The sequence below is a fragment of the Megascapheus bottae genome, chromosome 12 (assembly GCF_031878675.1).
Source record: "Megascapheus bottae isolate mThoBot1 chromosome 12, mThoBot2.hap1, whole genome shotgun sequence".
NCBI classification, from domain to species: Eukaryota; Metazoa; Chordata; class Mammalia; order Rodentia; family Geomyidae; genus Megascapheus; species Megascapheus bottae.
The window spans coordinates 56,917,782-56,931,536 of NC_143520.1; the positions used below are offsets into that span (position 1 = coordinate 56,917,782).

A 13,755-nucleotide genomic window follows, 5' to 3' on the forward strand; every position below is an offset into this window, starting at 1 on the left:
CATGTCAGCAGACAAATGAGACCCTAGGGGGCACAGCTATGTTTGTTCTGCTTCCTACTCATTAGCTAGTGTCTGTGTTTGTAAGAAAAATTAGAAAGGGAATGAAACACTATATTCAGTCCACTTTCTTATTTTATTACCTGTAAGATAAGAAAAAGAGAGGCCAGGAGTGTGGCCTAGTGGTAGAGTGCTTGTCTAGGATGCACAAAGCCTTGGGTAGAGAGATAGCTTTGAGAAAACTCAAAGATAATGCCCAGGCCCTGAGTTCAAGCCCCAGGACTGGCAAAAAAATAAATAAAAATCAGCTGAGGCATGAAGGTCCATGAGGCTCTTATCTCTAATTAACCACCAGAAAACAAGAAGTGGCCCTGTGGCTTAAGTGGTAGACCACTTGCCTTGAACTGAAGAGCTCAGAGATAGTGCCCAAACCCAGAGTTCAAGTCCCATGACTGACCAGACAACAACAACAAAAAAAGATAAGAAAAAGAATCATTTCTGAGAAAGACACCTCATTCCAGTTCTGGGGATTCTCAAAATTCTGTAGGAGACAATTTCTGAAGCCACAAACAATGGGTCTATGCTAAGAATTGCCTCTGCTCAACAAGGTAGCTGGTCTTAGCTGGCAGGTATAAATGCCAATGCCTGGCCATTGAAAAATTCATATTCTATGCCTGTTAGGGATGCAACCCTTCAGAGAAACAAATGTTATCTGTCTTTTATTGGGCCATTATCCACTGCCTCTTTTCTTTTGAGCTCTCTCACCAGCTTGAAATTTCTTCTGTTGTAAAGGCCTCGCCATTCAGCCTGGAGGGTCACAGCTGCCCGTCTCTGCTTCAGGAATTCTTTTCTAGAGGGAAAACATAAATAAAGATGAATAACAGCGTAGACATTGCAAAAAGGCTTTGAGGGGTGGGGGTGGGGGGCTGATCCAGAAGGGAAAGAAAAGAATGGAACATCTCAGAAGCCATAAGATATCATAAAACCTGCTATCAACAACCCAACTTTATGAATGAAGGCAAGTCTAGTTTGTTCAGAGGTTTGAGCTCTGTGCTTGCTAAGTAGGTACTTGAGCTTTTTTGCTAAAGTTATCTTTGAGAGAAGGCCTTCGGAGATGGGGGGTGTTAGCTAGACTGGGATCCTTCTATTTATACCTGGATTGACAGCTACATGCCACCATGCCCAGTTATTGTTTGAAATGGGGTTTTAGTAACTTTCTACCTAGTCTGGCCTCAGAGTGTGATGTTCTCAATCTCTGCTTGTTGAAAAAGAGAGGGAGAACTACAGGCATAAGCCATTATACCCAGCTGACAGTTCAGTTTTTAAATAACATAAAAATCTTCCACCAACACTAGAACTCATAGGTATGAGCAGAAACGTTTTGAAATAACTCCCAGGAGCACAACACATAGGAGAGGGACTTGATAAATGGGATTACATCAAAATAAAAAGTTTCTACACAGCAAAGGACATAGGGGAAGCACAGAAATTGAGGGATAGGGAGTGAACTAGGGGACCAGTAGCGTGGCCTAATGGTAGAGTGCTCACCTAGCATGCATGAAGCCCTGGGTTCAATTCTTCAGTACCACATATACAAAAAAAAGCTAAAAGTGGTTCTGTGGCTCCAGTGGTAGAGCACTAGCCTTGAGAAACCTCAAGGATAGTGCCAAGGCCCTGAGTTCAAGCCCAGAACTGGCAAAAAAAAAGGGGGGGAGTGATGAACTAATTCAACAGTACTTACTAGTTGCTATGTTGAAAATGAACTATACAACTTGCTGGGGAAGAGGGAATGGGAGGGAGAAAACTGGGGGAAAACTAGGGAAGTAGTGACATTGTTTGAAAAGAAATATATTCATTATCTGAACTATGTAACTGTAACCCCTCTGTCCATCCTCTTTACAATAAAAATACATAAAATAAAATAAAAAGGACATACTAAACTAGAAGGCAGCTAACAGACTGGGAGATCTTTTTTTGGTCGTGGGGCTTGGACCCTGGGCCTGGGCACTGTCCCTGAGCTCTTCAACTCAAGGCTACCACACTACCCTTTGAGCCACAGCCCCATTTCTGGTTTTCTAGTGGTTAATTGGAGATAAAAATCTCCCGGTCTTTAGTGTCCAAGTTGCCTTGAACTGAGATCCTCATATCTCAGCCTCTTGAGTAGCTAGGATTACAGGCATGAGCTACCATGCCTGGCTTTGGGAGAAGAGCTCTATCAGCAATACATCAATTAAAGGCCTACTATCCAAAATATACAAGGAACTCAAGAAACTAACCTCTACCAAAGATAATAAACCAATCACTAAATGGGGAAAGTTGCTAAGGAGAGACTTCTCAGAAGAAGAGGCAAGAATAGCAAAGAAACACATGAGGAAATATTCATTGTCCCTGGCCATAAAGGAAATGAAAATCAAAACAACTCTGAGATTCTATCTCACCCTATTTAAATTGGCCAACATAGCGAATTTGAATGACAACAAATGTTGGCAGGGATGTGGGGGTAAAGATACCTTTTGCACTGTTGGTAAGAATGTAAACTAGTACAACCACTCTGGAGTTTGGAGTTTCAAAAAAAAAAATAAGCATACATCTTCCCTATGACCCAGCCGTGCCATTTCTATACATCTACTTAGAACATCACAAGCAAGGACATTGTAAAGACACTTGAGCATCCATGTTCACTGCTGTACTGTTCACAGTAGCCAAGTTACAGAAACAGCCCAGATACCCTATAATTGATGAATGGGTCCGAAAAGTGTGGTAGCCATACACAATGGAACTTTGTACAGCCATTAGAAAGAATAATATTAGGACATTTGCAGGGAAATGGATGGACCTAAAACAAATCATATTAAGTGAGAGAAGCTAAACTCAGAGAGACAAACAGCAATGTTTTCTCCCATATGCAGAAGCTAGATCTAAAATACACTGGGACATGGTAAACTATACGGGACTCTAGACATTTACACAGAGTACCAAGTCTATGAGCATCTGATTATATGAAATAGTATTTATTGAAATAAATTCCGGGAAATGGAACTGAGATTTTTTTTCCATAGTTGCTGTTTTGGTTTTCTTTTCTTTTTGTCTTGTTTTTCTGTCTTTGGTAGGGTAAAGGGGCACAGAAATGGAGGAACAAAGGGTGAAAAAATGCAGCAGTGGTCCTCACTGGACGCTGCTGAAAATGAACTCTACAACTTGTGTGCGGGGACTTCAGGGGAAACTGGGAGAAAGAGAGGGAAGGGCTGACACTATCCAAAAAGAAATATACTCTACCTGATTTACATAACCATAACCCTTCTGCATATTACCTTTATAATAACAATTTAAAAATTAAAATATCTTTCTTCACCTTTCCCCATCCTACCAAAATCTGTGGAGGAATAAAACCTATTTCCAGCTTTGTATTTCTTTGATTCTTTTTTTTTCTTTTTTTTGCCAGTCCTGGGCTTGAGCTCAGGGCCTGAGCACTGTCCTTGGACTTTCTCAAGGCTAGAGCTCTACCACTTGAGCCTCAGCACCACTTCTGGCTTTTTTCTATGTATGTGGCACCAAGGAATCGAACCCGGCTCTTCGTGCATGCTAGGCAGGCACTCTACCACTAGGCCAAACTCCCAGCCTCCAGCTTTGTATTTCTTGCCGGAACCCCTTCTCTGGTGATTAACTCAGTGCAAGAAACAAGAGAACTTGAAAATTGCTCTGGGCAGGGGGTAGAGGTAGAGGAGACACTGCAAGGTGAGCTTGGGCTGTGTAATCTTTGATTCTATGCTCGACTCAGATTCCTATCTATTTCTCAAAAAAAAAATTGTCAGTTCTGGGGCTTGAACTCAAGGCCTGGGTACTATCCTTGGGTTTTTCTCAAGTTTAGGGCTCTACACTTGAGCCATAGCATCACTAGCAACTTTTCTGTGTATGTGGTACTGAGGAATCAAACCCAGGGCTTCATGCATGCTAGGCAAGCACTCTGTCAGTAGGCCATGCTCCCAGTCCCTCTCAATCTTTATCTGAAGACATTCTTAGGTTTAGAACAGTCAGTCTCAACCATGTTAAAAATTATTTGAAGAGTTTCAATCTTCAGTGATGCATGGGTCCCAAACAATCCAATTAAATCAGAATATCAATATATGTCTGGAGTAGGTACACACACACACACACACACACACACACATACACACACACACACACACACACACACACACACACACACACACACACCAAATTAGTCCTTGATTATACAAACCTGTTTATACATAGGCTCAGTTCTAGATTCAAGCATCCCCAGATTAAAAAGTTTTCAGAAAAAAAATTGCATCTGTACTAAACCTGTACAGACTCCGCCCCCCATCACTTTTAAATGACATAGCATACCATTTATTTATGTAACATTTGCATTGTGCTTTTTTTTTTTGATTGGTCATGGGACTTGAACTCCGGGCCTGGGAGTTGTCCCTGAGCTCAAGGCTACCGCCCTACCCCTTGATTTTCTGGTGGTTAATTGGAGTCTCACGGACTTTAGTGCCTGGCCTGGCTTGGAGCTAAGATCCTCAGATTTCCACCTCCTGATTATTAGAATTACAGTTGTGAGCCACCAGCACCCAGCTTGCATTATACTATTATGAAGCATCTAGAGCCAGGCATGGTAGCATACAGCTGTAATCCTAGCACACTGGGGAGTTAACCAGGAAGATAGTGAGTTTGACACTGTTTGAGGCCAGCCTGGAATATATAGTGAGCCCTATGTTAAAAACCAACTTGCCCAAAGAAAAACACCAAAGCCAAAAAGAAATAAAAACAGTGCAGAGATCATTAGATCAAATTATACAAGGGAATGTTCATAGGTTATATGCCAAAATTATATGATTTAACTATAAAAGTATGGTTTTTTTTTTGCCAGTTCTGGGCTTGAACTCAGGACCTGAACACTGTCCTTGGGCTTTGTCCTTAAAGCTGGAACTCTACCACTTGAGTCATAGCACCACTTCCAGCTTTTTCTATATGTATGTGGTACCGAGGAATCGAATCTGGGTCTTTGCGCATGCTAGGCAAGCACTCTACCACTAGGCCAAACTCCCAGCCCTGCAAGTTCTTTTGAGATAGGATCACATTATGTAGTCCAGGCTGTCCTCAAACTTGAGATCTTCCTGCCTTCTGAGTGATGAAATTTCAGATATATGCCAGCATATCTGGAAATGCCATTTTACCTAAGGTACTTAGAGTGTCTGTGGGCTTGGTATCCTTGTAGGGCCTAAAACCAATTTTCTAAGGATAACTGAACATGTTTAATTGTCTGTTATTCTAACAGACAGCCAAAGCAAACAACAGAATTACCTTTAAATGAAGAAAATCTATTTATTTGCCAGGGTCTGTACTTGTAGCTCCTGCCTGGAGGTAACCATTCTTCAGGAAACATTTGGCAAAGTCTAGAAGGATTCTGGTTGTCATGATGACAGGATAAAAGAATAGGATACACTGATACCCAGTGCAGGGAGAGTGCTATCTCTAGGCTATGAAATTCATTAGAGTTTTTTCAAATTGTCACAAATCTCCAAAACACCAAATCTGTAGTGAATGAACTCATACTGATTAACTAATGTACCTCAACTAAGCTGGCTATGACATTATGGATAGCACCAACTTACAGGAACACAGTACCAACTAGGTAGTACCAACAACATATACCAACTGTTATACACATACATCAGGTACATGGTTGTACCTTCAACTGCAACAAGCTTAGGGATAGTTTCTCTCTAAAACCAAATCACCCCATAACTTAGGCCTGTACATTCTTCAAGTAAATGTAATTGGGCAAAGAACTCACATTTCTTGTTTATAGAGTGAATTTTGTTCTTACCAAACATTCCAATAACATATTAAAATTATCTGGCTGACACAAGTTGAAGGGTCCCTGGCCAGGATGTCTTTGTGTCTCTATTTCTCTTCCTGGCCTGCTGCGGCAGGGGGACGGGGAGTAGCAGGCAGGTGTAAGACTTCATGGGGTTGGGGTGAGGATGGTACCTGTATTTGTAGCCTCGCAGGACTCTCTGGATTCTGAGTGCCGCTCCATTCAGGGCCTGGCTCCTCTGAATCTCCAGCAGAGTGTCCTGGTAATCCTGAGAGGTAGAAGTGAGGTAATTACATGGCTGCATCCTCGCACTCACACTCACCCTACGTGAAGCTGGGACTTGGACTCCAGAGGTCAATGTCTCTCAGACTTCTCCTATAAGGGCAAATGCAGAAAGGTCCTCAAGTTGACCGTGGTCTGACTCAAAGAAGGAACTTCAATTACATATCCCCTCCCTATCCCCCAAATCCTTTCTGCTCTGGAGAAATCTGAGGGTGGGTAAGAAAATTTCCAAAGTATTTTGGAAATATTTTCATCTGACTGCTCAACAGATCCATGCTTGTTTCAATATCAAAGTATTTCTCATCACCTTGGAGAGGATTCATTACATGACAGGCAGAGGGGGGGGGGAGAGAAAGACAGAGAGAGAGAGAGAGGGAGAGAGAGAGAGAGGGAGAGAGAGTTTTGGTACCAGGGCATAGACGTAAAACCTAAGCACTGTTCCTTAGCTTTTTCACTCAAGGCTGGTGTTCCATCATTTGAACCACAGCTTCACTTCAGCTTTTTACTGATTAATTGGAAATAAGAGTCTCATGGACTTTACTGTGTCAGCTGGTTCAAACTGCAATTCTCAGTTCTCAGCCTCCAGATTAGCTAAGATTACAGGCATGAGCCACCAGTTATAACAAAGGTTACTGTTTTTTTGTTGTGTGTGTGTGTGTGTTGCCTTGGGCTTGAACTTAGAGTCTGAGTACTGTCCCTGAGCTATTTTTGCTCAAGGCTAGCTCTCTTACCACTTGAGCTATAGGTCCACTTGCAGCTTTTTTCCCCTTGTACCTAACTGAAGAGTATCAGGGACTTTCCTACCCCGGCTGGCTTTGAAATGCAATCCTCATATCTCAACCTCCTGAGTATCGAGGATTATAGGCATGAGCCACCCATGGCTCTTGTCCCCCCTTTCCCTTCCCTGTTCCCCTGCGGTTGAGACTGTCCTTTTAGGATAGTTGGCAGCATAGGTCTGTGGTGGGCAGGGAAGAGAGGCTATGGGCTTCAATGGCTCTTTTCTGCATCCCTCAGTCTAGTGTCAGCAAGCACTGAGCCTCTTTGTGTTCCCTGGAAAGCACCAGGGTGCAGGCATGGCCCAGACCAAGGCTGTGACCTCAAGGAGTAGCCAAGGAAGAAAGGAATGGAGGAGTGGACCCTCTCTCCTCCGTACTGTGCTCCCCCAAGACTCAGAGCCTTCAAACAGATGACACCTGATTCCCTGGGGTCTCACCTTTAAGAAAATTTTGGTCTTTCCTACTTTCCAGTCTTTGTTTGTTTGCAGGCACACATCAAGGATGCGCAAGGCCATCTGACGAAACTTGTCTTGAAGCTGTAGAGGAAAATGGATGGCCTGGACTAGTTGGAACTGAGAGCGTAAGGAAAAGGGATGAAATCTGCCATACTTCCCTCCCCCCCCCCAGAGAGTCTGCGTCCCCCTCCTCCTTTCCATCAGGTCTTCTAGGCACTTTGAGGGGCCTGGGGCCTCCATACAAGGTTGGACACTTGGCCTCAGAGCTGCTCAAACTTCAGAATGGCTGATGGTTCCAGAGAGAAGGATCTCCTAAGCCACTCTTCAGCGCCCTGATACTTTTTCAGTAAGAGAGCTGAACTGTGTGTAATAAACCTTCAGACATCTGGACGGAATGAGCCCTCTAAGTCATCAGACACCTGAGTGACCCCGTCTCCCTTAACTTCATAGCCCTGAGAGATTAAGAGGCAGCAGAAGCCAAGGGAAGGACAAACAAGGTCATGTCAAGGTTGCAGGGTCCTGAGCATCTAGAGGGCAGAAGGAGGATGCCCTGGTATTTGGGGGGTCTGGAGGTGCCAGAAGGGGGAGGACGAGTGCAGGGGTGGAGGTGTGGGGTCCGGCCAGGGCCGCTGCGCCCACCTGTGCACGCTCAGAGCTGGGCAGAAGCACTCGAAACCTGTGTGAGAACTCCTCAAACGTGTAGCGGATGGGGAAGCCTGACTTGCGGATGTACACAGTTTCCATCATGCCGGAGTAACGCAGTTGCTGAATGCACAGCTCCCGGTCAAAGAGCTGTGGGGGAGATGCAGAGACTGAGAGGAAAGGTGTCACTGGGCCCCACCACGCTCCCCCACGGTGACTGCTCAGAGGACCCATGGGAGCCCCCCACCCCCCGACAACAAGAAGTAATAAATGCTTTTCAAAGAATAGAGTGGGAGCGGCTGAAAGTCTAGCCACTCGGGAGGCAGAGATCTTAGGTGCCAATTTGAAGCTATCCCAGGCAGGAACCTTGGTGAGCCTCTCATTTCCAATGAAAAGCTGGAAGTTGAGTCTTGGCTTAAGTGGTAGAGTGCCGAACCTGAGTCAGAAAAATCCAACAAAAATGCAAGGCACCGAGTTCAAGTACTGGTACCAAAAATAAAACAAAACAAAAAAAATCCCACCATAGTTCCATAATTCCCAAGGCATGCAATTTATTATGCAAAAATGTCATTTGTATATGTTTCTAAAGATGTTTTCAAGTGTCCCCTCCCCAGATGGGCACAGGAGAGCTGGCAGTAGTAGTGGGATGTGGGGAGCTGAGCTGTCCCCAGTTTGAGGTGGTGTGGTTAGCAGACAGGAATTTGGCACGATTATTTTGTCTAGAGCTCCAGGGCTTCCCCACTGGCTCCAAAACTGCCAAGCCTGTGCTATGGAAAGCCTCCCTTGACCTGGCATGAGGGTAGACATCTTATTATAGGGCAAATCCACTAACAGGCACTTTTTGCCCCACCTGGAATTAGTGCTAAGTAGGTAGTCAGTTGCTACTTAGCAAATGTTTGCAGTAGGACTGTGTGTGTCACATTTAATCTCTACAGTAGCCTTCTGTGGTAGGGGTAACTGGCTCTGATTTACAAATGAGGTAGTCTTCAACTACTCAGCAAAAGGCAGAAGTGGCACTGTGACTCATATACTGGAGTGCTATCTTGAGCCAAAGAAGCTCAGGGAGACTGGGAGGTTGGCCTAGTGGTAAAGTGCTTGCCTAGCATGCATGAAGACCAGGGTTTGATTTCTCAGTACCACATACATTAAAAAGAAGCCAGAAGCTACGGCTCAAGTAATAGAGGTCTAGCCTTGAGAAAGCCCAAGGACAGTGCTCAGGCCCTGAGTTCAAACCATAGGACTGTCAAAAAAGAAAAAAAAGGCAGCTCAGGGATAGCACCCAGACCCTGAGATCAGGCCATAGGACCAGCAAAAAAAAAAAAGGTACTGGGTTTTTTGAGGCCCTAGCTAGAAGCATTGCCATTGAACCGGAGCCTCGGCTTGGGCTTGCCCACCTGCCTTGCAGTTGCCATCTATTAAATGAACAGTGTGGATGCAGCAGGGTCAAGAGCAGTTTTCTAGTATCTGCCTTCTGTTCCTGGAAGGAAGCTAAACTCCAGCTTTGTGGGACAGCCCAGACTTATAGAACTATATCCTTTGTAAATGGCACCTTATTTAATATACTATGTATTTTATTCCCTCATGAGATTTTTATAAAGTTATTTTATGTCCATTGTCTTCTCATTTGGGGAGTCCCTGTGCTTGTAGCTTCTGATTAGGATTCTACAAATCAACTATTCCCAGTCTCCTAACCCCTCACCACACACACATGGAGAAAGCCCTTACTGGTCTCAGCCTCCGGGGTTGACATTAGACTGTGAAATCATAGCCCCTTTCTGTAGGTAAGGGTGAGTCTGATTAAGAGAACGTCAAGGCACATAGAAGCCAAGAGCCTGGCCAAGCACACATAGCACAGGATGGCAGGGCTCAGAAAACTCCCGTCAGGGAACTCCAAAGCCCTGCAGGTCACTGTCCTATAGCTCATCTTGCCTCGGTGTCCTTATTTGGAAAGTGAGTATGACTCTAGTTACCAGCGGCTTCTTGTACTCATTGGGTTTGATGCAGCGGATGAAGTAGGGCTGGCAGCTGGTCAGGATTTTCATCAGTTGGTCCAGGGACTGCTTGAACTGGCCGGCTAAGGTGGAAGGTCGCTTCATGGAGTCTGTAGGCTAGGGTAGAAGCACAGGATGTGTGTATGGCGGGGAGAGGGGGAGGAAACGGGCATTTGTGGCCTAGGACATTGTGGACCAAGATGCACTTGGCTTCTGCCAAGGTTAGTGGACTCATTCGTTCATCCATTCACACATACATTCATTTACCTTCCACACAGGCACTCCAGGGCCTGTGGTGTGCAGGCTCCTTCTGTGTGGGGACTCACTGGTGTGTAGATATACCCAGGGCTATTTCAGTCCTTGGGTACATCTGTCAGGCCCCGAGCCCTTCTCTTAGGAGGCATGGGGGCTGTGAAGGCACTGAGAGCACACCTTGAATATCTGGCTCTCTGGCTTTGCCTGGCGGATTGTGCCGTGGCCCATCTTGGTCTCTGCTGACTCCAGGTCAAATATTTTCCTCAGGAACTTGTTTTTGGAGGAGTGAACCAGAGAGAGGATGTCTGTGCTCAGTACATCTCGATTCTTCTCCAGGAAGCCTGTGGGGACAGAATGGACCGCAGACCCACTCAGCTGTGCCTTCACTTGATAGGGACCACACAATGGCCTACTGAAACCATGCCGCCAGCACCTCAACCAGGCAGCAGCCCCGTGTCTCTACCTTTTACTTCTAGACTCCCAGTCTCTCAGCTCTCCAAACCATCTCTTCTCTGTCTCTATGTGGACATAGTTCCTCTGCCTCTGGGCCTTGTAGAGTGTGTTACTGTGGTTGAGGATCCTCTAACCTCAAGATTGAGCCTCCAGGCCGGGTGCTAGTGGCTCACACCTGTAAATACTAGCTATTTAAGAGGCTGAGATCTGAGGATCCCAGTTCAAAGCCAGCCTGGGCACAAAAGTTTGTGAGACTTTTATCTCCAATTAACCACCAGAAAAGTGGAGATGGTGCTGTGGCTTACGTGGTAGAGTGCTAGCCTTGAGCTGTAAAGTTCAGGGACAGTGCCCAGGCCCAGTGTTCAAACTTCATGACAAAAAAACCCCTGAGCCCCCAGAAAGGGGAATGGAGAAAACTGAGTATTATGGACAGGTGGTGTCCCCTCAAAAATTCAAAAGCTGAGATCTTAGCCCTTAGTACACTAGACATGTAGAAAGGAGATCTTAAAGAGGTAAGGGCTAGGTGCTAGTGGCTTATCTTTTTTTTTTTTTTTTTTTTTGTCGGTCATGGGGCTTGAACTCTGGGCCTGGGCACTGACCCTGAGCTGTTCAGCTCAAGGCTACTACCTTACCCATGTGCCTGGGCACTGTTCCTGAACTCTTCAGCTCAAGGATACCCCCCACCCTTTGAGCCACAGCCCCACTTCCTGTTTTCTAGTGGTTAATTGGAGATAAGAGTCTCATGGATGTTAGTGCCCCAGCTGGCTTTGAACTTGATCCTCAGATCGCAGCCTCCTGAGTAGCTAGGATTACGGGCACAAGCCACTGTGCCTGGCTATGGCTCATACTGTTAATCTTAGCTAATCAAAAGGCTGAGAGTTGAGCATCTCAATTTGCAGCCATCCTGGGCAGGAAAGTTTGTGAGAAAGAAAACTTGTTATCTCCAAATAACCATCCAAAAGCCAGAAGTGTAGTGTAGTTAAGTGGTAGAGAAAAAAAAAAAGCTAAGAGATAGGACCCAAGCTTTGAGTTCAAGTCCCACTACTAGCACACACAAACATAAAAAAGAGATAAATAATGTAAACTGAGGTTATGAGGGTGCCCTGATCAAGATGACTTTGGGTCCTTGTAAGGAGAGGTCTCATGAAACTGGGCACAGTGGCTTACACTCAAGAGGCTGAGATCTGAGGATCCCGGTTCAAAGTCCATGAGACTCTAATCTCCAATTAACCACCACAAAACCAGAAGTGGTGCTGTGACTCAAGGGATAGGGCAGTAGCATTTAGCTGAAGAGCTCAGGGACAGTGCCCAGGCCCAGAGTTCAAGTCCCATGACCATTGCCCCCCCCCCAAAAAAAAAGAGATCCCATGTTCCTATGAAAACAGACATGAGCAGAGGAATCATGCAAGGACACGGGCAGAAGACAGCTATACAAGGAGAGAGACCTCAGAAGAAACCAACCCTGTGGCCTTAATCTCAGGCTTCCAGCATCCACAACTGTGAGCATTTTTTTTCTGTAGTTTTTGTCATGGCTGCCTTAGGTGACTAAGACAAGTACAGATCCAGGAATGAGAAGACCTCACCTCTCTCCTCCAGACAAGAGTGGTCAACACTGAAGCAGATACAGAACTACACAAGAGGGTACTGAAGATGTGTTGCTTATGACAGTCATGTTAGAGCAGGTCCCCATAGATAGAACCTGTAATTGTGCTCTTCCACTCTGTCCTGTCTGATCACCCCACTTCTGAGTGGCATGCTTTATGAACTTCTGCACAGCCTGGTATATAGAGAGGAAGGGTCCTGTTTCCACCTCTGCCTGCAGGGGGCAGCACCGAGGCAGGGGACTATGCCAGATGCTCAGTGGGAGCAGGGGATTGTCCTAATGCCCGCAATAATGGACACACACACACACACACACACACACACACACACACACACACACACACACACTGAGACAAGGACAGCACCAGACCACCCTGAGAGGAGGCACCATAGAACCCCTTTTCGGCCAGTACTAGGAAGCTGTCCTCTGAAGAATGAGAATGTTGGGAGTTACACCTGTGTCATTTAAGGCTCAAGCTGAGCAGCTCCACCCAGGAGGGAAGAGTATCCTGAGTATTTTAAGGGGGAATTAGGGTTGAGGTACCTCTAACTCAATTTTCCACCAGGCAGTGAGTGGAAGTGAGCCCAACAGGGGCCCTTAAAAGCCAGTGTTTAGCATTAATAAGCATTTCTAGAATTTTTCAACAAAAATTTTAGAAAGATGCTACCTGGATCTTAGCATATATGTAAGTTTCATGTCATTTCAAAAAAAAAAGTCTAAATTTTCTTTGATCCATTCATCCATTGAGAGGCACCCAGACTGATGCCCATATCTTGGCCTTGGTGAATACTGCTGCAAGGCACATGGTTGTGCTGGTGGCTTTACTGTAAACTTATTTGTGTTTTTTGGATAAATGTCCAGGAGTGGGATTGCTGGGTTATAAGGAAGCTCTGTGCTTTTGTTTGTTTGTTTGTCTGTCTGTTGTCAGTCATGGGGCTTGGACTCTGAGCCTGGGTGCTATCCCTGAGCTTTTCAGCTCAAGGCTACTGCCCTCCCCTTGAGCCACAGCACTACTTCTTGTTTTCTATTGGCTAATTGGAGAGTCTCACAGACTTTAGTGCCTGGGCTAGCTTTTAACCGGGATACTCAGATTTCAGCCTCCTGAGTATACAGGAGTTCAGGCATGAGCCACAGCACCCAGCTTATGTTTAGTTTTTTGAGGACCCTTCATATTGCTTTCTGGGCTGTGAAGGTTGAACAAATTTATATTTCCATTAACAGTATATTAGAGTTCCCTTTTGGTTGCATCCTTGCCAACATTTGCTATTTGTCTTCTGTAATGGCCATTTTAACTGTGGTGAGATAAAATTTCAGTGTTGTTTAGATTTGTATTTCCTTTACAGCCAGAGATGTGGAGCATCTTTTCATGTGTCTATTGGCCATTTTTACTTTCTCTAAGAAGTCTCACTTTAAGTCATTAGCCCTTTTATAAATTGGGTTGCTTTTCCTTTATGGA

The 13,755-nt window shown here is 45.2% G+C and overlaps 1 protein-coding gene across 2 annotated transcripts in view; it reads right to left on the reverse strand.

Annotated features, from left to right (window-relative positions):
- Positions 1 to 13,755, reverse strand: part of Myo7b (myosin VIIB) — a 73,654-nt gene that overhangs the window by 30,673 nt on the left and 29,226 nt on the right. For both annotated transcript variants that reach the window (XM_090342473.1, XM_090342471.1), the window contains exons 14-19: positions 10,421 to 10,584; positions 9,968 to 10,105; positions 7,995 to 8,147; positions 7,338 to 7,436; positions 6,016 to 6,110; positions 763 to 847 (exon numbers count right to left, since the gene is read on the reverse strand). In XM_090342473.1, coding sequence (XP_090198599.1) covers positions 763 to 847; positions 6,016 to 6,110; positions 7,338 to 7,436; positions 7,995 to 8,147; positions 9,968 to 10,105; positions 10,421 to 10,584 — 734 coding nt within the window. The remainder of the gene's footprint in view (positions 1 to 762; positions 848 to 6,015; positions 6,111 to 7,337; positions 7,437 to 7,994; positions 8,148 to 9,967; positions 10,106 to 10,420; positions 10,585 to 13,755) is intronic.